The 22,444-nt window shown below is 43.7% G+C and overlaps 1 protein-coding gene across 1 annotated transcript; it reads left to right on the top strand.

Moving 5' to 3' along the window:
- Window positions 1–14,038: 14,038 nt before the first annotated feature.
- On the top strand, window positions 14,039–18,941 carry LOC124684570 (disease resistance protein RGA5-like). The gene is made up of 3 exons (XM_047218855.1): window positions 14,039–14,958; window positions 15,777–17,877; window positions 18,214–18,941. Exons 1-2 carry the CDS (start codon window positions 14,111–14,113, stop codon window positions 17,830–17,832), a joined length of 2,904 nt encoding a protein of 967 aa, XP_047074811.1. The 5' UTR covers window positions 14,039–14,110; the 3' UTR covers window positions 17,833–17,877; window positions 18,214–18,941.
- Window positions 18,942–22,444: the final 3,503 nt, after the last annotated feature.

Raw genomic sequence — 22,444 nt, 5'->3', positions numbered from 1 at the left:
ACATCATTTGACCACAGTTTCACTTACATATTTCCCTGCATAACATCACATCATTTACACCCTAATCCTCTGATCTTCAAAATTTCAGTGATACCTTCTTTAATCTCGCGACCCTTGATGCTTCTTGTACTCTTGAATCTATTAGGAATAGCTGAACATCGTACCATAACAAACTTAATGCATAAAATACACAAATCTGTTATGAAATCACTTTCATACTGGATCTAGAAATTAAAGCTCAATGTATTTTTTAATAATAGGAGGAATTAAACATTTCTCTAGCTCACAAAATCATCACTGGCAAAGAGCACTGCAAAAGTCTGAATATAACATAATAAGCGCTGACATTTACTACATAATGCAGATTGGACTTTCAATAAAAAGGCAGAGCTTTAGTTCATATCATTTAACTACCTTCACAGGAACCTTCTTAGATTGTTTATCACTGTAATATCGAGTTGTTTGTCTGGAACCTCTTCATCCTTATTTATTAGCCCATGGATTATCTGCGTGCTTAGTGAATTAGATCAACAAAACATACCGCAAAACTTACTGAAGTATTCTGCAGACCAAAAATCAATCTAAAGAACAAAGATGCCAATACATGGACAGATGAGTTTAAAAGGCAATCGTGTAGCATCCCCTTAAGGCTGAAAGAGCACCACACGGCGAGGGATCGGATATGAGCAGTCCATGTCATAAGATGAATACAGAATAACATACCATTGGAACAAGTAGCCTTTGTTGAAATTACAACCCTCATCAGGCACTGCGACATACCCGCATTTAATTAATCTACATACCAAAGTTTATTCAATTCATATGTTCAGCAACAAGCACAACTATGATATGAAAATTGTTGCATTATTAATATATTTCCTTTATCGAGAAAAGAAAACTATTGCATTAGCATATTAAAAATTATATAATGTCAAAGATCTAAAAAAATCAAAGCATAATGTAAAACAGAAGACAAAATAAAAGAATGTAATGGCATCTCAGAACTCGTTGGAGCTCTGCTATTCCTGTTAGTTGATTATTTTTCAAAACTTTGATGCACAGTACAATAAAATATCACACCACTATTATTATGATCATCAATAAATTTCAATTGTAAGCCTTAAAATCACAAATCCAGAGTTACACCCCACAATGAGGCAAGGCTAGCATTACGTTGTTTTCTTATGTACTAAGCTTTTTCAAATACATCATATATCTAAAAGCTATAGATACTTCATGCCAATTTTCATGTTATAGGAACAATTTTGTGTACAAAAATTGTGCAGATATCAAGTTAAGATGGTAGAAATCCCTAAATAACTTTGATGTCTCCTTGAGACCGCCCAACTCCGTTATATCTTTGGCCAAACAATTATCAGTGTTTCCGATATTGACCAGCATCGAGCACTGGTGTTTCCGATATGACAAATGGTTGCAATAGGTAGACCAAGTATAAACACAACAGGCAGTGCATAGAAAAAATAAGCTCAAAATGAGGCTTTTGCGATGTGCAAATAAGTATATTTTCAATGTTGTGATTTAAATACCCACGGCTGACATATCTAATTGGTTAGTGCCTAAAAGTTTCAAGAGAAAACAAGTGAACCTTTGCTATTTCATCAAGACACCAGCTTGTGTCTTCGGATCTCCTGGATTATATCAACGGAAACTCAACAAAAGTTGTTTCTTTGTTGTATCTTCCAAAGAAAATAAGGGTGACCCAAGCAGAAATGATAGCTAAAAAAGACACATCTGAATGGAACAAAAAGAAAATGCAAAAAAATCTGACCTACTGGAACCAGGTGTAGTTCTGTTTGGATCCAGGATAACCAAATTTCAGACAATACATCAACAACTGATACCAAATAATCAATGTTTCAAAAATTTGGCTTCAACAACCTACAGAGATTCATCTTTCTCCATCTATTGTTGAACATAACATAGAAGGTCAACCATGCAGTAAATATGACATGACTATATGAGAGATCTACTACAATATGGCACTTCAGTAATAGTTATTTGAGAATATTTGAATAAGTGCGACGCACATGGAGAATTTGAGTTGTTTTGGCAACTATATAGTCATACACTACAACAACATGTGGACCTATGCATCAAATAAATATACTACAGTACTTCCAGTGGACTCCAAATTAGAATAGTAGATAAGAAAAAGTATGTAAGAGGATACAAATCAGCTTATATTTACCTTGCTACGTTGCAAAGCAATATAGTGTGTTTCCACATCACAGACTAAAGCCCAGGTAAATGAAAATTCCTGGAGGTATATCGTCATGGTCATGGTTGTCGTGATTAATTTTCAGTAGAAGCTGTCAAATTGAGCGGAATCAGTGGCGAGGGATGCTGGATGTTTAAAAGAATGCATCCTCCAGAACAATATATGGAAGCACATCAGATTGCTTTCACAAGCACGGATGTGCAAAATGTCTTTGCAGTACAGCGACATCCATTCACTACACAACTGTACATGTAATAAAGCACCTACACAGTTTATCAAAGCATCTCCGAGAAATTGAAAGATAGAAACAGGTCAAAAAAGTAGCATAAAAGGTATCAAATGGTTAATAGATTTTTCCAGAAATTCTAAGAATTCACATGAGAAATTTTTTATGCAGTGTGAGCTAGTTTAAGAGTACGACCAGTCATGAGCTAGTTCAGGAGTAGGAACTAACTCTTCTATGAGTCCCATAGACATAGCTTCAACTATGTTATGTGTGTCCCAAAGTTGGTTACCATTATAATGCCGTAGTACATGATGGAAACCTCCCTAATCTTAATCCATTCAAAAAGTATCCTCTTTTTTACAGACCAATCTTGCAACTATGCATATTTCTCTAACTCATTGTGCCACTCAACCCACACCCTTAATTCACTGGCCTCAGTGGCTGGCACTCTCCTTACATAGGCGCTAAACATAAGTTTCAGAATGCAAGACGCAGTATAAAAGAACAGTTGTTGGGCATTTCATTTTATTGGTAAACCTCGCCAAACTGAATATCACTAATTAAAAGAAGGAATATATTCCTTTAGTTATTCACATCAAAAGTATATACGTCCATTTGTGAATATATAAACCTACGATTCACATGATTCCTTTAACTGGAACCTACATTAATATGAGGATGAACCTATTCCACAACTGATTGCCAAAATACTAAGAGGTAACCACTGCAAGGAAATATTAGCAGACAGTTCTAGCTTTACCGTTCTTCGAAAAGGTAATACTAAAATGACTGTAGAAAGCTGATCAACTTAGAAGAATCTTCCTTAGCAATGGATTTAGGATTTATCTCATGTACACGTCGTTACAGCCATTAGCAATGGTAAGTCTATTTTCAAGAGCAAGGAGTCCTTGACTAACCTCAGCATAATAAACAGGCTCCATAAGACGGGGATTAGCCATCAGGCAAGGCTGAGTAGACAACCCGGTGGGCTCTGGGATTATTTGATCACCACCACGGTGCAATGGTTCTGGAGTGATTGCATTTATTCATTAAAGATCTTGAACTTCACACTCCTAATTGGTTCATCACATAAGGAACCTTCTCTAGCACCCCACTGAAACCTGTGGTTAGGGCAATAAATAAAATGGCTCTAACAAAGATTCTGAATGAATTTTGGATCAATAGAACAGCGGAGTACCCTACTCTTGGACAATATATGACTGCATTCAGCAAGTTCTTATCCACCTCTACCGAAAGAGTCATACAGTATAATGTTTGGTTCCTCTATGTCAAAGTAAGATATGTTCAGTCCACAAAATGGTGAGATTATGTAATACGGATGAAACTATAAACTATTATCTGGTGGAAATTTTGTGGCATATGAGTACATGGCCTACTCATCATCAATTGCAAACACGTAATCAGTAGGCTGGTGGGATTCATACAACTCTAATAGACAGATTAGAGAACCCAACCAATAATTAGTAGGCTTCTATCACATGACGGCAGGGAGCCCAACTGCTGAGAACTCTACCACAACCACGCCCGTTGTTTATCTCGTTGCGCTCTCCCCGATGTTCACCACCTACTGCGGCTGCGCACATGTTGGAACAATTATTACTTTAGAGTTGCAATAAGACAATTATATTGCAATAAACAATAGACAGATGATATTTCAGAGAGCTATTGTCTTGCAAAATAGGTCGAAAGATACCTGAAATCTATTTGAAACTACTAACATCATCCTTCTGGTGATTAATGCCATGATCGTTCTTATTTCTTTTAGCTCCTTCTGCTGAGCTTTGGTCAGCATGGCAAGCCACACAAAGGTCCTCACATTCTCTAGTGTAAATTCTCCTCCCAGGAACCAGATAAAAAACATAGAAAATATAAACGTACTGTACTTCCTCTTTTATATACATGTATTATGTGGTATGTATCAGTATGCCATGAATTTCCATCTTTTGGCTCATGCACAAGCTTTTCTAGCATGTGGTCCATTAAAGTATTAAAGAAGATTAGAAGACAAACAATCCACATGAAACAATGATAACAACCATTTCAGTTTTCATTAATATTTGGTGAATTATTATAGCTGTTCAAACCAGAGCACTCTGCTAACGTGCTAGGTATGCATAAGAAAACCAGCAAAGTCTACAAAGATTCGAAAAGCATGGTATCAAAGTGCAACACTTGCAGTTTCCTGATTTGTGCATCTTCCTTTTGCTTGGAGGGCTGCTCAGTAAAAGTGTCAATCATGCTACTGATAAAAAGCCATGCTTAGATTCATGGCTTCATCCTTAGTGCATGGTGAATATGATCTTACTTAAATTAAGAACATACAAATTTCAGTACATATGATAAAGTAAAACATTGAATCTAAAAGAGAGGAGAGATTCCTCATTTCATGCTATTTCAAGCAAGCATTAGGTCATGTGCATGCATACCAAGTAGTTGGAACAGAAAAAATACACCAATGCTCAATAAAACTAAATAAAATCATAACCAGTCATGTGAAAAAATCCTAGTTTGCGACCAATTCTGCAATTTGTGTTCGCTCTCATAACATTCTCTCCAACTGGAATGCATCAATTTTCGATAAAAAATATCTGAGGAGTGTAGACATCAAGGGGAGAATCAATGAAAATATTGAGGAACGTAGACACACCTGAGGTGCTTGCATACCACGGCCGCAGTACAACTCAGAGCAGGCGGCAACGGGCAGGCACATTCGACCAGCACCACCGCCCTTGCCTCCACCACCACGCCCCCTTCCTCCGTGCTCGCCAATCATCACCACCAAGAGGACCCTACCTCCACCTCCATACACCGATGCGCAACGAGCGTAGTCAGCTTCTTGCGTCCGTGCCCTTCATCCGTGAAATCTGTACAAATCGAGACATGCTAGGATGGGATTATTTCTTCAGAAACTGAACCTAATTGAACAACTTTTCTAAGCCTTGGTGAACATCCAGTTATCACCATTTCAACCCAACAGCGAGCAATGAGTCGCATGATAGAAACTGCAGACAACATTTTCCGGAAATTTATAGGCTTTACGGATTGGGTTGTCACCCTAATTGATCGTGTTAATTTCAGTTAAGCAAAACACCTACTTTTCATGTATGATCGGCTTCGTTTTCTTGTTGCTCCAAGTGTATATGGCGAGAGCTCTGTTGTTTAAACTGTTTACAAAATGAAAGTCATTTTCATGTGATAATTGGCCATGCGCTAGGTTACTAATCTTAAACTAACAAACAAAAAAGAATCTACAAGGAAACAGAGAGAATCAAAAGGTGAGGAAACATTTACAGAGGTTAAATAATGCTTTCAAACAGATTAGAGCAGTTTTATTCTAGTTCAAAATCGACATGAACGAAAAAATGAATGGATTCCTATAGATTGGATTCTCTATTTGCACGTCATGATCAGGTCCGTATCAAAGCAAAGGTGCCTAGAAATTAAACCACTATTACAAGCAGGGACCCTAACCTAGGCTCTGAACTGTAACCTCATGTGAGCCAGCTTCATTCATATGTATAGCCCTGCCTAGCCACAATATTACGAAGCTCAGCTAAACAATTATGGATAATACAGTAACAAAATAAAATATAAAAATAGGGTGGTCAAAGATCAAATCTGGTGCTATAGTACTATATAGAAACAAACCTCTGACAGGACTAATTTAATATAGATCTTGCAGTCTAATTAAGAGGAGGAGGAGAGATGCAAGCTAACTTGGGTCTTCCGCTCGCCAAAGATGACTCTTGGCAGCAGATGGGGGGTTCTATGCGGCCGACCGGCCGTTCATCTCGGATAGATCTAGCTGTTGCCCTCCCTCTTCAAGGATTAGACACAGAGGAGATGTGTGTTGATCTTTGGACCTGATAATGGTGGCTTGGGAGCAGCATGTCCTTCAGCTCCTCCGTCACTGTGCTTTGATCCGGCCACCGTCGTTGCTACCTTTGTTGTCTTCATCATGCCCCTTCGCCCATCGATCTGGCGGCCCGGGCCATCGATCTGATCCTCAGGCAGGTCGCCGAGCAGGAACAAGCCATCCACTCATGGTAGACGATGTGGTGGCGTCCTAGGGCTCGAGCAGTGGTGTGGGAAAGCTGGAGGTTGGGTTGGGCGGGGCGGCGTGCAGATGGGAGACAGGGAGAGGGACGCCGGGCGTTGTGTGGTTGTGGTTGGGAATGAATGGATGGTTTTGACGAACCGTTTTTTTCGGGAGGCACGGTTTGCGGGACGACGAAGGTACGACCAAAATTTTGACGTATTGGAGGGCTAGGCAGAATAAGAAACATGTTCCTCCTTTTTAAGTAGTGTAGATGTAGATGAGTTTGGCATGTCACTTATGGATTGGCAGCGTGACTTATGGAGGTGATTAGGAAGCATTACAGCGATGGGTCGATTGGTTTGGCATGAAAGTTAATTGTTTGTGAGAGTGAGTTTGGCATGTGAATTATTGTGCGATTTGCTGATTGCCTTCGATTATTTTGGCATGTGAATTATTGCGTGATTTTGGCATGTGAATTATTGCATGATTATTGCTGATTTCCGTTACTTGTTGTTTTGTTGATTTCCGTTAAATTATTGTGCGATTTGCTGATTGCCTTCGATTATTTTGGCATGTGAATTATTGCGTGATTTTGGCATGTGAATTATTGCGTGATTATTGCTGATTTCCGTTACTTGTTGTTTTGCTGATTTCTGTTACTTGTTGTTTTGCTGATTTCCGTTATTTTGGTGATGGTTGACGAAAGATGATGGCAGAAAACGGAGGAAGTTTCTCCTTTTTATATAGTAGAGATATGCTTTATTACTACCGTTGACAAAATTGTTTCTTGTTTTCAAAACCAAAGCTCTAGCACAAATATAGCAATCAATGCTTCCCTCTGCGAAGGGCTTTTCTTTTACTTTTATGTTGATTCAGTTCACCTATCTCTCTCCACCTCAAGAAGCAAACACTTGTGTGAACTGTGCATTGATTCCTACATACTTGCATATTGCACTTGTTATATTACTCTATGTTGACAATATCCATGAGATATACATGTTACAAGTTGAAAGCAACCGCTGACACTTAATCTTCCTTTGTGTTGCTTCAATACCTTTACTTTGATTTATTGCTTTATGAGTTAACTCTTATGCAAGACTTATTGATGCTTGTCTTGAAGTACTATTCATGAAAAGTCTTTGCTTTACGATTCATTTGTTTACTCATGTCATTACCATTGTTTTGATCGCTGCATTCATTACATATGCTTACAATAGTATGATCAAGGTTATGATGGCATGTCACTCCGCAAATTATCTTTGTTATCGTTTACCTGCTCGGGACGAGCGAGAACTAAGCTTGGGGATGCTGATACGTCTCCGACGTATCGATAATTTCATATGTTCCATGTCACATTATTGATGATATCTACATGTTTTATACACATTATATGTCGTATTTATGCATTTTCCGGCACTAACCTATTAACGAGATGCCGAAGAGCCGATTCTGTTGTTTTCTGCTGTTTTTGGTTTCAGAAATCCTACAAAGGAAATATTCTCGGAATTGGACGAAATCAACGCCCAGGGTCCTATTTTTGCACGAAGCTTCCAGAAGACCGAGGGGGAAAGGAAGTGGGGCCACGAGGCGCCGACACCACAGGGCGGCGCGGCCTGGCCCTTGGCCGCGCGGCCATGGTGTGTGGGGCCCTCGTGTGGCCCCCCGCGTTGCCCTTCCGCCTACTTAAAGCCTTTGTCGCGAAACCCCCAGTACCGAGAGCCATGATACGGAAAACCTATCGAGACGCCGCCGCCGCCAATCCCATCTCGGGGATTCTCGAGATCGCCTCCGGCACCCCGCCGGAGAGGGGAATCATCTCCCCGGAGGACTCTTCACCGCCATGGTCGCCTCCGGAGTGATGAGTGAGTAGTTCACCCCTGGACTATGGGTCCATAGCAGTAGCTAGATGGTTGTCTTCTCCTCATGTGCTTCATTGTCGGATCTTGTGAGCTGCCTAACATGATCAAGATCATCTATCCGTAATTCTATATGTTGTGTTTGTCGGGATCCGATGGATAGAGAATACTATGTTATGTTGATTATCAATCTATTACCTATGTGTTGTTTATGATCTTGCATGCTCTCCGTTATTAGTAGAGGCTCGGCCAAGTTTTTACTCTTAACTCCAAGAGGGAGTATTTATGCTCGATAGTGGGTTCATGCCTCCATTAAATGCTGGGACGAAGTGATGTAAAGTTCTAAGGTTGTGGATGTGCTGTTGCCACTAGGGATAAAACATTGATGCTATGTCCGAGGATGTAGTTATTGATTACATTACGCACCATACTTAATGCAATTGTCCGTTGTTTGCAACTTAATACCGGAAGGGGTTCGGATGATAACCCGAAAGTGGACTTTTTAGGCATAGATGCATGCTTGGATAGCGGTCTATGTACTTTGTCGTAATGCCCAATTAAATCTCACAATACTTATCATATCATGTATGTGCATTGTCATGCTCTCTCTATTTGTCAATTGCCCGACCGTAATTTGTTCACCCAACATGCTATTTATCTTATGGGAGAGACACCTCTAGTGAACTCGTGGACCCCGGTCCATTCTTTTACATCGAATACAATCTATCGCAATACTTGTTTTACTCGTTCTTTGCAAACAATCATCATCCACACTATACATCTAATCCTTTGTTACAGCAAGCCGGTGAGATTGACAACCTCACTCGTTTCGTTGGGGCAAAGTACTTTGGTTGTGTTGTGCGGGTTCCACGTTGGCGCCGGAATCCCTGGTGTTGCGCCGCACTACATCTCGCCGCCATCAACCTTCAACGTGCTTCTTGGCTCCTCCTGGTTCGATAAACCTTGGTTTCTTTCTGAGGAAAAACTTGCCGCTGTACGCATCACACCTTCCTCTTGGGGTTTCCAACGGACGCGTGCTGTACGCATATCACGAAGCCTGCCCATGGGACTTGCTTCCTGCATTCTTTGTTGAACGCGTGGATTTTGAGGCCGCAGCCTTGTTCAGCTTAGCCAGCTGCTCAGCATTCTGCTGCTCGATAGTTTCTAGCAGCTCTCTAACACGCTCTTGTTGTTTTGCCAAAGCATCTCCGGAAAGCGACTCACATAGCTCTACTCGCAGCCTTAGCAGCTTTTATAGTTTTATCCGGGCTCGTCGTACTTAGGTTTCTCTACGATGCTCACGGATGCAGAGGTACTTTTGCCGGCAAGAACTTCCTTACGCAAATCCCGATCTAGATTGCGAGCTTTAAGCCGGTTCTCCGGTATCCTAGCGCATGAGCGCTAACAGAAGCAAAGCCATGGGCAGCGTTGTACTCACGTAGGGTTAGGTTCAGCTCGCGCTGCGCCCGGACGATGTCGGCGCCGTTCGCGAGCAGCTTCTGGCGTTGCGGCTCCAGCTCCGCCTGAGCCACTGCCGGGTCGATGTTCTGCGCGATGGGCGTTGCCAGCACGTTCATCGCTGCTTGGAGTGATGTTTCCGGTGGTGCGGAAGATGCTCCCGCAGTGCCAGCGTCGCGCTCCAGCGGTGGCTTGGCCGCACGGGTCGAAGCCGCACGGCCTGCACCTTCATCCACAGCCTCCTTGCCTGCGCCGACCGCGCCGGCCATCATCACCTCGACGCTGCCGGCGGCGCGGCCGCACACGAGCCACCTTGGCGGGTTCGGCGCCACCAGCACCGGCGAGAGGCGCTGGCGCACAGGGACGGTGCCGAAGTAGACGCGGTGGCTGCCGAACTCGATGATGCGGCCGTTCTTGGGGAAGATGCCGCCGTTGGCGAAGCAGCCCGCGTTGTCGTTGATGAAGTCTATGGAGTAGAGGCGCTGGACGAGCGCAGACACCGTCCGCTCGCCGGCAACCTCGAGGATGCCCGCCCGAATATGAACTCCAGCAAGCGCCACTTCATGCCCCACGGTGGGCGCCAACTGTCGTCGTGGGGAACAGACAGATGCCATAGGATGGCTTAAGTTGGGGCCGAATGGACGCTAGACTAGATGGGATGAACTTCCGGATGCTTTCCTCAAGAACTTAGCCAAGGCTAGAGGTAGAAGAAGAAAGACACAAGGAAGAACTCGCTCTAGATCCTTCTCTTCATTGATCTCAACATGGTACAGGTTTGTGTTTACAGGATTTCCCTCTAAGCTGATCGTATATTGTCTTCCCGTGTACGGGTGTGCCCCCTCTCCTTATATAGGGGAGAGGGTGGCTTACAGAGGAAGAAACCCTAATGGCATCTTTGACTAGACAAACTACTTTACAAAGTTACTTTAATCATAAATGACACCGGGTCTTCTTTAATCAGGGAGGCTGACGTCCTCCGGCTTCTTTCAGCATCATCCTCTTCTTTATCGTCAGGCCTTCGTTTAAAGCTACTTTGCTTAACTCATCTTTGTCCTCTAGCTCTGGAGAGAATCTTTGACCGAGTCCCGCCGACGTGCTACGATGCACTTCTTACCGGTAGCCCGGTGTCTTCTCTATCCGGTTCCGGTATACCCCTTCTGGGGATACCGGCTTAGCTTCACTTAGCCAAATCCTTAACTTCGTGCTCCGGTATAAACACTAAACAGGTATCTTGATGGCCTAAACCATCCGGTTTTGGCATGCCTTTGGCATACCGGGGGTCATCCCCCCAACAATGGTGGCATCGATGCACATGGCGGCGAATGGCGCACAACCTCGGCCCAGCTCCGAGCCTGGGCAGGGCGAGGAGAACCAACCGAAGGGGAGCAGCTTCGCGGGGTAGGAGAGCGGCCGACTGGAGAGCGACGACGGCAGTTGCGCTCCCGGTGACCCGGACGACGGCAGCGAATGCAGCGGAAGGGTTCCCGACAGTTGCCAACATGGTGGCCACGCTCGAGGCAGCGGAAACACCGCCCGCGAGCCCACCTCTTGAAGGCAAGGCTCCGCTCCAGAGCTTCCCCCCACGGAGATGGCGACGGCAAGGCTCGGCCGGAGCGACGACCTGTACCCACTTGCTGCCAGCCCTCCTCTGCACACAGGGGCGCGACAGCGGCAGGGGGCGAAGTCGCCGCAGGAGCAGGGGGGCTCGGGAGAGGAGCTGCCTCTGCTCGGATGAGAAGACCGTCGGCCTGAACGGAGAAGGCGGGAGGGCACCTGGCGGCGGCGGCGGATGAAGAGGAGCATGGGGCGCGGCAGCCATGGCGCCAGGCTTCGAGGCGGGGGCCGTCGCGAGGCCCGGCCTGGGCGGGGAGGCGAAGGCGGCCGAGCGACGAGGGCGGAGCGGCGGCCAAGTGACGAGGGCGGAGCGGCGGCCTTGCCGAGCCCGGCTGAAGAGGCGGGGGATCCCGGCCTGGGCTCCGTCAAGAAAGAGCACAGCTCCCCCAGCACCGGCAGCAGCAGCGCGGCCAGCAGGAGGGACGGAGAGGGAGCGGAGCGGGGAATGTCGATCTGGTAGGCGCGGAGGCTGGAGAGGCTCACGGAGGGAGATCAGGGCGGCGGCGGCGCGCACGCGCCCGTCGCCTCCATGGTCGCGAGCCATCCCTCCCAATCTTTTGGCAAGCTAACGTTCAGTTTCACCAAAATCCGCATAAATTCAGTATTTTTATTTCAATAGCAAACATTCCTTGCTGCAGCAGAAAATGTCATGCCAATTGGCCAGCTTTTGGGACCATCTTAGGGGGTGTTTGGTGTGGCTTTTTTTGGTTTTTGGCTTTGGCAAAAGCCACCAAAAGCACCGATCTTTGTTTTTGGCTTCCAAAATCCAAAAGCCAAAAAAGTTAGATCTATTTGGTGGCTTTTGCCAAAGCCAAAAACCAAAAAAAGCCACACCAAACACCCCCTTAGCCATCTTCCCCCAGACGCCACTTCCAATTGCATCGAACCCAAACTGGTTCCCCACTTCCCAGTAACTTGCGCGAGTGCGTCCTCCCTCCGCGAAGGAGGCGAAATGACTGCCTACGTGGCGCGCCGCCGCTTCCGCCGGAGGATCCCCGCCTCACCGCCGCGTGGCCGGAGAAGCAGAGTCCACAACTGAAGGACCGCGCCGTGGGGGGATGCAGAGCCATCGCTTCCGAGGACGCCGCGCCATGGCAGTCGGTAGTCGCTCCCGCAGGTTACTTCGTGCTTAATTATCTCTATGAATATGTACGGAACTTTCTGAAATTCGTTTCTATCAGGGGGCATCTAACTAAATCATTTTTTGTTGTTGTAAATTTCGTTGTTGGCACTTTGCTTTTGGGCTTTATGCGTTCCTCGGTCTTACCTGAACCAAGATATTCGTCCTTTCCTGGCCTTGATAGATCTTAGCTGGAGCTTAACCATAATAATTAATTAATCACAAACCCAGAACAAGAAGCAAATGGAACATCATTAACCTCTGAACGCTTAAGCGGTCTGCTTCCAATTCTCAACCATGTACCTAAACGGCGATTCACAAGAGTCTAGTCATCCACGAAAAATATAAACCGATTTTGGCAAATGACAAATCTAAAGCAACTAGATGTCCATATATAATTGAGTCTCTTTAGAACATCCTCTTTCAACTTTGTAAGTGAGTTCCCCGTATCCTCCGTCGATCCCGTTGAATAGCTGGACACATGAATGGTCAGTATGTAACGATCGTGTCTCTTGTAGTAAACGATCAAGCTTGGTAAGTCCGTCCTCTCAACCTCGACTTTGTACTATTTTTTGGAAAAATAGTTTGTATATTTCCTACATGTCTACAATAAATGGCTTTATCTTGTAAACACTATAAGATGAGCCTTCAACTTGAGCGCTAGCTATAAGTGTCACCTAAAACACCAAACCTCCTCCCACGAAGAGGACAAGATGGCCAGAGATACGGCAGGCGGCACTTTGATGGGATGTAAATTCTGTCGTCGGCACTTCGTTTTGGGGCTTTATTAACTAAAAGCAGAATGAAGTCGATTCCTTGCCAGATGACTAGTATTTATTTCTATAAGTATTTCCTTACCAATGGCTCTGCACTGTATTGCAATTCTCCTTTAACATAAGCTTATGTGCTCCTCCGCCTTACCTGAATCAAAATATTCTCCCTTTCCTGGTCACGAATGGCATTCTGGATGTGATGAATAATCTTAGCTGGAGGGAGTGTACTATAGTTGATTAATTAATTACAAACATAGAACAAGAAGCATTAAAAAAAAATCTAAGAGCAAGAAGCAAAATGGGGCAACATTAACCTCTGAATGCTGAAGTGCTTTGCTTCCAAATCCCAACTATGTACCTAAACAACGATTCACAAGAGTCAGTCATCCATGAAAAATATATGCGAACTTTTGCAATAGACAAATCTATAGCACGTAGATGTCCGTATATAATAGTTTCTTTAGAATACCCTCTTTCAACTTTCTAAGCGATTTACCCCGTATCCTCCGCCGAACCCGTTGAATACCTGGATATGGGAACAGTCAGTTTCTAACAATCTTGTCTCTTGTAGTAACCGAGCAAGCTTGGTTACTCCGTCCTCTCAACCTCGAGGTTGTACATTTTTTTAGAGAAATAGTTTGTTTGTTTCCTGCATTTCTCAAATAAATGGCTCCCTCTTGTAAACACTTTAAGACGACCCTGCAACTTGAGCTCTATCAAGTGTCCCCCAAAGCAAAAAAACTTCCTCCCACAAAGAGAACGAGATGGCGGGAGATACGGTAGGCGGCACTTTGATGGGGTTGATTGACCCCCTTCTTGGGAAGCTCGCCAGCCTGCTGGCGGAGGAGTATGGTAAGCTCACATATCTGCAGCCTGGGATCACCTCTTTGAGATGTGAGCTGAGCAGCATTAAGGCTGCACTTGAGGATCTATCGCATTTGGACGAGTCCAGCTCACAGGTGAAGGAGTGGAAGGGTCAGCTGCGGGAGCTGTCGCATGACATCGAAGATTGCATCGATGACTTCGTGCAACGGCTTGTCCAGGACGACGTCCACGATGGGCTTATTGGCAAGATTACTGGCTGGCTCAAGACGATTAAACTTTACCGCCAGACAGCTGAGCAGATTGGTAAGCTCAAAGAGCATGCTGTAGAGGTTAATGACCGGCATAAACGGCTTAAGTTGGACATCGCTCCTTCTTGTTCTAGCACTGTGGAAATTGATCCCAGGCTGTCAGCGCTCTTCGAGGAGGCCGACAGGCTCGTGGGCACGGAGAAACCCATTGATGAGCTTGTGAAGTGGCTCACTGAAGGTATTGATTCTGGGAAGCAGCGGAGGGTCATCTCCATTGTTGGTTTTGGTGGCTTGGGCAAGACCACACTTGCAAATCTTGTATACAAGAAGATCAAAGGCGACTTCCATTGTACGGCTTTCGTATCTGTTTCTCGAAATCCTGATATCAACAAGATTCTGAAAGATATACTCTTGGGAGTTCTTGAGACGAGCAACCTAACGTATGATGATCAAAGGCAGCACATGGAGAATATCAATGAACAACCATTAAAAACCTGTCGACTCATAGACATGATTAAGGAGTATCTCGAAAAACGCAGGTACGCGGAAGTACTCCTTCCTTGAAACTGGAATTTTATAAAGCGTCTAATTGATTCGGTTTTTTGTTATGCACTCCATCTCTATTAGTACCTCAGTTTGAGAATCAATGAAAGTTTCAGAAGTGTGCAGTCAAACTCAAATTTATTCACATTTACTAGTGATCTAGGAAAATATGTTCATATTGATCAGATCAAACAGTATCGTCAAATCTTTTAACGAAAAATATATTAACCATGTCATTTCTATTATGAAAATACTGATATGAAATGTAACGATCCACACTTGCCAACTGAGGGAGTACTAAATATCATTCATTTAAATAAACAATATACTCAGAAATTTCTTGCTTCAAATCAATGTTGATAACGAAACCTTTTGAGATGGGCCCTAAAAAGTTGATGCGTTTTTTTTTCTCGTCAAGCATAAGAAAACCAACAAATTTTGCAACTTGGATTGTGAGGATGAAACTATAATACCAAGAAGGGCTACATGACACTGCTTAGGGGAGAGATCTTAATTAGATACGAGAGGATACCTTATAACAAAAAAATGCTTTAGATACGAAAGAAGCTAATATAAAAGATAAAAATAACCAAAAGCAATATAATATGGAAATTATTTACCTAATCTCAAAATCAATGTTGCTGCAGGCTTCTGATTAAAAAGTCAATTGCATCGTACTTCCATTGTTAATTTTGCACAAAATTAAATTACACACATTGCCAGTTATTTCATGTGCAAAATTCTTAATTTCTTTTTGAAACTTACATTTGTTTTGCCCTTCGTAATACTTTGTCTTTCACTAATTATCTAATAGGTATTTTATCGTGATTGATGATATATGGTGCAAAAAGGTATGGGAAACCATCCAATTTGCTCTTCCCCTTAATGGTGCTGCAAGTCGAATATTGACAACTACACGTATTAATGATGTAGCTCCACATTCTTGCTTTCCACATAGAGAGTATGCTTACTCTATTAAACCCCTTAGCAGTCATGACTCCAGGAGATTATTTTTTAAGAGAATATTTCGTCTCGAGGAGGAATGCTCTCAGGAGTTGATGGAAATTGCACATGAAATCCTGAAAAAATGTGATGGCTTGCCATTGGCCATAATCAATATAGCTAGCATATTAGCAACCAAAGCTGCTACTCGGCAGGAATGGAAGAGGGTTTTGGACTCCATTGGCTCTGCAACTGATGAATACCACGAGCTACAACTGATTAAAAGGGTGCTCCTTGTTAGCTACTATGATTTACCTCATCATCTGAAGATTTGTTTACTGTATCTAAGTGTATTCCCAGAAGATCATATTATCTACAGGGATCAATTGATATGGAGATGGATTGCTGAGGGATTTATTGTTGGACAGTCTGGAAAAAAACTGGAGGAAGTAGGAGAGAGTTACTTTAATGAACTCATCAACAGGAATATGATCCAGTTAGTTAGAATGGACTACAGTGGTAGAGCTGTCCACTGCTGCGTCCATGATATCATATTGGATCTTCTTGTATCCCTTTCGACTGAAGAAAACTTTGTTACCATACTAAATGGAGAAAACTTGATATCTTCGAGTAACACGATATCTAGGAGATACTCGATTCGTCGCCTCTCCCTCCGAGGCAACTGTGAATACCATAAAAACTGGCTAGGTAGGAAATTTTTTTATCAACTCAGGTCACTCACTGTGTTTGGTGATTGCAAGATTCTACCCCTGTTCAGAGGTCTTAGACTTTTGCGGGTACTAGATATAAATGACCTTTCTCAGAAGTGTGATAATGTGGAGCTTACTGAGGCCATCGGGAGGCTACGCTGCCTAAGATTTTTACGTTTCACGAAGGTCCCAAGAGAAATCGGGAATCTAAAACTTCTGCAGACACTTGACCTGAATTCATCAGATGTGGAGGAACTGCCTGCAACCATTGTACAGCTGCATCAATTAGTGCGCTTGTTCGTGCCTCATTTTGTAAAATTCCCTAATGGGATTAGCAACTTGACATCACTTCAGGAGTTGGGATGCTTTTCTTGCCTCGGTAATTCCCTAGGCATTGTGCTGGAGCTGGGAAATCTGATTAAATTGGAAAATCTCCACATAAATTGGGACGATGATGGCACAAATGGTCGCTTGGAAGAGTACAAGGAAGCTTTGGTGTCGTCACTACACAAGCTAGGGAACCAGAATATCCGAACTCTAGAAATCTGGAGTCCAGAAGCCTGTAATGTAGATTTCTTGATTGATTTATGGGTTCCTTCTCCACCTCATCTCCAACATTTTGAGAGCAATTGTTACTTGTGTTTCCATAAGATTCCCAGACGGATATCCTCATTCTCCGCCCTTATGTTCCTGTGCATCAATGTGCAACATGTGGAACAGGATGATCTCCAGCTGCTCAAAGACTTACCAGTCCTGGAATGCCTTGAACTGCGGCGCAGGAGATCAAATCAAGAACTAGAAGCACTCACCATCAGCTGCGGTGGATTCCGATGTCTAAAGAAGTTCTGTTTTTCTTTCTTGCTCTTTGAGAAAAAAAGGGGTGGACCGTGTATGTTGTTTGAAGAAGGAGCAATGCCAAAGCTACAGCAGCTCGAGATTGATTTACCTGCTATCGCTCCTGATATTGGCATCAGGCACCTTGCCTTCCTCAAGCATCTCCAGATCCGTATTAACTGTTGTGCTGCAAGTGCTAGGGAGGTTGAGGCCACGGAGGCTACCGTGAGAAGTGCCGCCAGTCTCAATCCCAAACTCCGCACACTTGAAATCAGCAGACATGGGGAAGCAGCGATGACAGTGGACGAGGAGCAGGTGGAGGAAACTGATGTTGCTGAAGAGGAGCATGCTGCAGACCAACAAGCCAGTACCAGTACCAGATAGGAGGTGATTATTTGGTGCAGATGAAAGTCGAATTCGCCATCTAAGGTATTTTTTCAATTTCTGGTTATTGCAATCCAGTGTCTGCTTTTCTCTTTGTCTTGTGAGGATGAAAGCCGGCTATTTTAACCAGAGGTAGACATTTAGTTCAAGAAGGATAAAGCTTTTAGTTCTTGCTTGATCAACCTGTTTTGTGTCCATATACAGTACTATTTTGAAATATGCTAAGAAAGGACATTTCCGTTGCTACTAGTATTGCACTTTATCTCAGCTCGTGTCAAATTTTCAACATATATATCGTTATCTTGGCTTTAGGGAGAAAAAGTACGCAGCATACCCGATTTGTTTTAGGTACTGTTTTTAACTGGAAACCTTGCTTTTCAGCTGATCTGCTCCCAGTCATCCAATTCAGTAGTCATAATATTTGGGCCATCAGAGAATGAAACAGGAGAATGATGAGGGAAAGAGGTAGCTTTTGACTGTCTAAGCTGGAGTTTTTTTGGCTCGAAGATTTGCTCAAGTTGGGCTCTGGTCAACCTTGGATCTCTTGTCTTCGCCTCCTTCTTTCCACGGCTTCCATAAGTACTCTCTTGTATTGTAGTCTAGGCCAGCACTCCTCGCCTTGCAAAGTGCCTAGGGTTGTCCCTGTTGCGGATCTTCTGTTCAAGGTTCGAGTTGGTTGGTGGAATCTCGGTCTTGCAATGCCCTTTGATGGCATGTAGAAACTCCTCGCAGTTATGACACTCGATCTGGCGCGCGAGCTTCTTGTCCCCCTTCGACACTGCCATCAACACTCTGCTGGGCAAGCAAGCGATGGTGGTGCTTTTTGCAAAGTCTCGGTATTGTGATATGCCATGCTTCAATGGCTCCAGGGACACTCCTCGATGCACTGCTTGTGTGTTGCCTCCCTAGCGATGGTCGTCACATTTGCTGGTCTGATGCACTTGTTCTGTGAGCATTATCGTCTTCCTTTTATTTATGGTCTTTTCGCTAATTGTTCTGTTGTTGTAATCTCATGTATCTTGACCAATGACAACGTGTGAAGCTCAGGATATATTTGTAAGCTGATGATACAATCCTATAGTTGTAAGCTGATGATGCCATCCTCTTTGTTAACCCTGTGGACGGTGAGCTGACTATAGGAAGCTTAAAGGTCTGTTTGGTTCATGCCATAGCTTCCCTTACCAAAATATTAGCAACCATCGGCTAGCCAAAATATTGGTTAGAGTCTTGGAGATTCCTTGACCCAATGTTGGCCAAAAAGTTGGCAAGATTTGTGAAGGCAATGTGAGAAGAGTTGCCAAGATTTCATAGGCAACCAAAAAAATTGGTAACCAACCAAGTAAGGATCAAAAAAATTGTAGGCCGCCAAAATATGGATTTATGGCACCAACCACACATAAGTGTCCGATTGAGAAGGCCTGGCTGGCCAGTTGGAAGACTGTGTGTCTAGTATGAGCGATAGGGTAGGTTGGTCGAGGTTATCCTCATCTATGTGGTTCTGTTGTTTGGTTGTTTGTGTTGGATGATCTAAGTTTGTGTTCGGTTAGAATAATGAGAGGTGGATTTTCTTGTTTGGTTGAAACGATGAGAGGCAGTAGTGACCTCTTAAAAAGACAAAATCGAGGAGGCAAAGTCCTAGGCCTATGCATCGATTGATACAGACGAAAATTGTGACCTCTTTGAGGTGGTGAGAGTACAACTATAACAAGGAGTATGTTGGTAGGTAGGAGAAGTGTAAATGCAGATGGAAAAACCAAATGAAAAGAATATTTTCAAGAGTGGAGAAAAGCCAAAACATCACAAGTGTCAAACGAAAATAATCACAAAATAACGGTAACAAAAGAAACTCATGACAAGGATTAATGGGGTTAGTGCCACCAAAGACAAAGAGCGATAAAATAATATGACCCTTTGTTTTTCCTTCTTGCAGGTTTCAGTTTCGGTTTTTCGTTTTGAGTTTAGGGGTTCTGGTCATTTTCTTTTTCTCCCTCCTTTATATTGGCTTGAAGCAATTTGTGACTTTAGCCATTCTTTGGATTTCTTTCTCCTCTAATATAACAGATGCAGTGCTCCTCCATGGTTAAAAAAAACAATATGACCTAATCGAAGACTATACAATGGTGTCGCACCAACACAAGAGAGCCTGCAGTTTGATTGCACAGAGTGAAGAAACAATCCTTGTTGTGAGGCCAAGTGCACAATTTTTGGGCAAATCTCAAAGAGCTACTCTCAATAGGACAACCTTTGCGCAAAAAGAAGATATGGATAGCAAGGGATTGCAAGTTATACCTTTGGTTTGGTGATGATTACGGACTTGCGGCCGGTTAAATGTCAAAGAAATTGCTTGAACTCTGCGGTGTTGATGGCATATAGAGTGTTGCTATGAAAGCTTGATCCGAGACAAAGAGCTCCAAAAATGAAGCATAACCAACAAAGGAAAACTAACGAAAGGGAGGGAAAATTCTTTCAACTCCCACTTGAGGTCCGGTAGTACCACTCCGCGTCTTCGTGGGAGAAATCCAGTCCGAACTTCGTCAATTTCGCAAGAAATTGGAAAAAAAAAAGGCTAAGGCAGAGCGGAGGAAGTTAGATCACAACCTAAGGCAATAATTGTGTGGATTAAAACCACTCCAAACTTACCGAATCAAGAGATCGGTCCAAAGAAAATGTGGGCTGATTTTGTTATTTAAATTTCTCAAAGAAAAGTTTGGGGGAACAAATCGCTAGCAACCTAAAGTTGTTGATACCATATGATGAGGGTCGACGTTGCGGGGAGGCCCGATCTTAACGAATTCGTGGGAGAAAAGGGAGAGGAGTGCGATGAACATGAACAACAAACAAACTCCACACGAAGAAACAGGATAAACTCACGCATGCACAACACAATACAATACAATTGCTTCCACCAGCACAATGGAGTCCCCTTGGAGAGAGATTAGGCTAGACGTTCCCACATATCCCAATCAAGAGGGAAGAACACCAAGGAAGGGTCTTGAGGATATGTCCACAATCATGCAAATAGAAACTTTGTACAACTCAATATTCAATACATGAGAGGGGTGATACGTCTCCAACGTATCTATAATTTCTGATGTTCCATGCTAGTTTTATGACAATACCTACATGTTTTGTTCATGCTTTATGATGTTTTTATGCATTTTCCGGAACTAACCTATTAACAAGATGCCGGAGTGCCAGTTCCTGTTTTCTGTTGTTTTTGGTTTCAGAAATCTTACACGGAAATATTCTCGGAATTGGACGAAACAAAAGGCCATGTTCCTATTTTTCCAGGGGCTTCACGGAGTCCGAAGGAGAGATGAAGGAGGGCCACGAGGAGCCCACACCATAGGGGGGCGCGGGCCACCCCCTGGCCGCGCCACCTGGTGGGGAGCCCACCTCGGGACTCCACCGACATCGCCCCTTCGCCTATATATGCTCCCAGATGTGAAAACCCTAAAAAGATAAGCCACGAGACGAGAAAAGTTACGCAGCCGCCGCCATCGCGAAGCCAAGTTCGGGGGACAGAAGTCTCTGTTCCGGCACGCCGCCGGGACGGGGAATTGCCCCCGGAGTCATCTCCATCGACATCACCGCCATCTTCATCGCCATTGCTGTCTCCCATGATGAGGAGGGAGTAGTTCTCCCCCGAGGCTGAGGGCTCTACCGGTAGCTATGTGGTTCATCTCTCTCTCTCATGGTGTGATCTTTACGAATATGTAGATGTTACTCTTGTCTATTATGCACTCTAGAGGTTACTTTAATATGAACTCCGGATGTTGTGGAGCTTGTTTACTCCGGCTTGAGGTGTGCTCTTATAGCCCTACACAATGAATGGTGTTTGTTATCCAACAAGAGAGTGTTTGAGAGTAGTACTTATGTATTCATCTATGTGATCATAGGCTTTGCAATCTAGATGTCATATGCTATTCAAGTGCTTTATTATGTGAACTTTGGAGTTACTGTGACCTCGGTGTAATGGTGACAGTGTGTGCGCCGTGTGTAACTCCCTTATGAATTGTGGTGTGTTAGTACCTCCTATGAATGCTCACGGTGACAGTGTGGGGTGTTTATTAGTACTTGGGAATACGCCTTTGAGGTGTGCTTTTGCACACTTGCCCAATGAATTTGAGTTCTTTATCCAACAGGAGAGTAGTATGATGAAGTGCTTATATTTATATTCAATATGATTGCAATGTTGAGAGTGGCCACTAGTGAAAGTAGGATCCCTAGGCCTTGTTTCCAAATACTGCAAACATCGCTTATTTACTGTTTTACTGCATCTTTACTTCCTGCAATATTTACTTCAGATCGCAATTACCGTTTACCACCATCTATACCACCTGCGTTTTAATATCTCTTCGCCGAACTAGTGTACCTATACATCTGACAAGTGTATTAGGTGTGTTGGGGACACAAGAGACTTCTCGTATCTTAATTGCAGGGTTGCTTGAGAGGAATATCTCTGACCTCTACCTCCCTGAGTTCGATAAACCTTGGGTGATTCACTTAAGGGAAACTTGCTGCTATTCTACAAACCTCTACACTTGGAGGCCCAACACTGTCTACAGGAATAGAAGCGTGCGTAGACATCAAGGGGGTCCTTGAGGAGAGA

This window comes from Lolium rigidum, chromosome 1 (genome assembly GCF_022539505.1).
Source record: "Lolium rigidum isolate FL_2022 chromosome 1, APGP_CSIRO_Lrig_0.1, whole genome shotgun sequence".
NCBI lineage: Eukaryota > Viridiplantae > Streptophyta > Magnoliopsida > Poales > Poaceae > Lolium > Lolium rigidum.
This window is presented reverse-complemented; position numbering and strand designations above follow the sequence as displayed.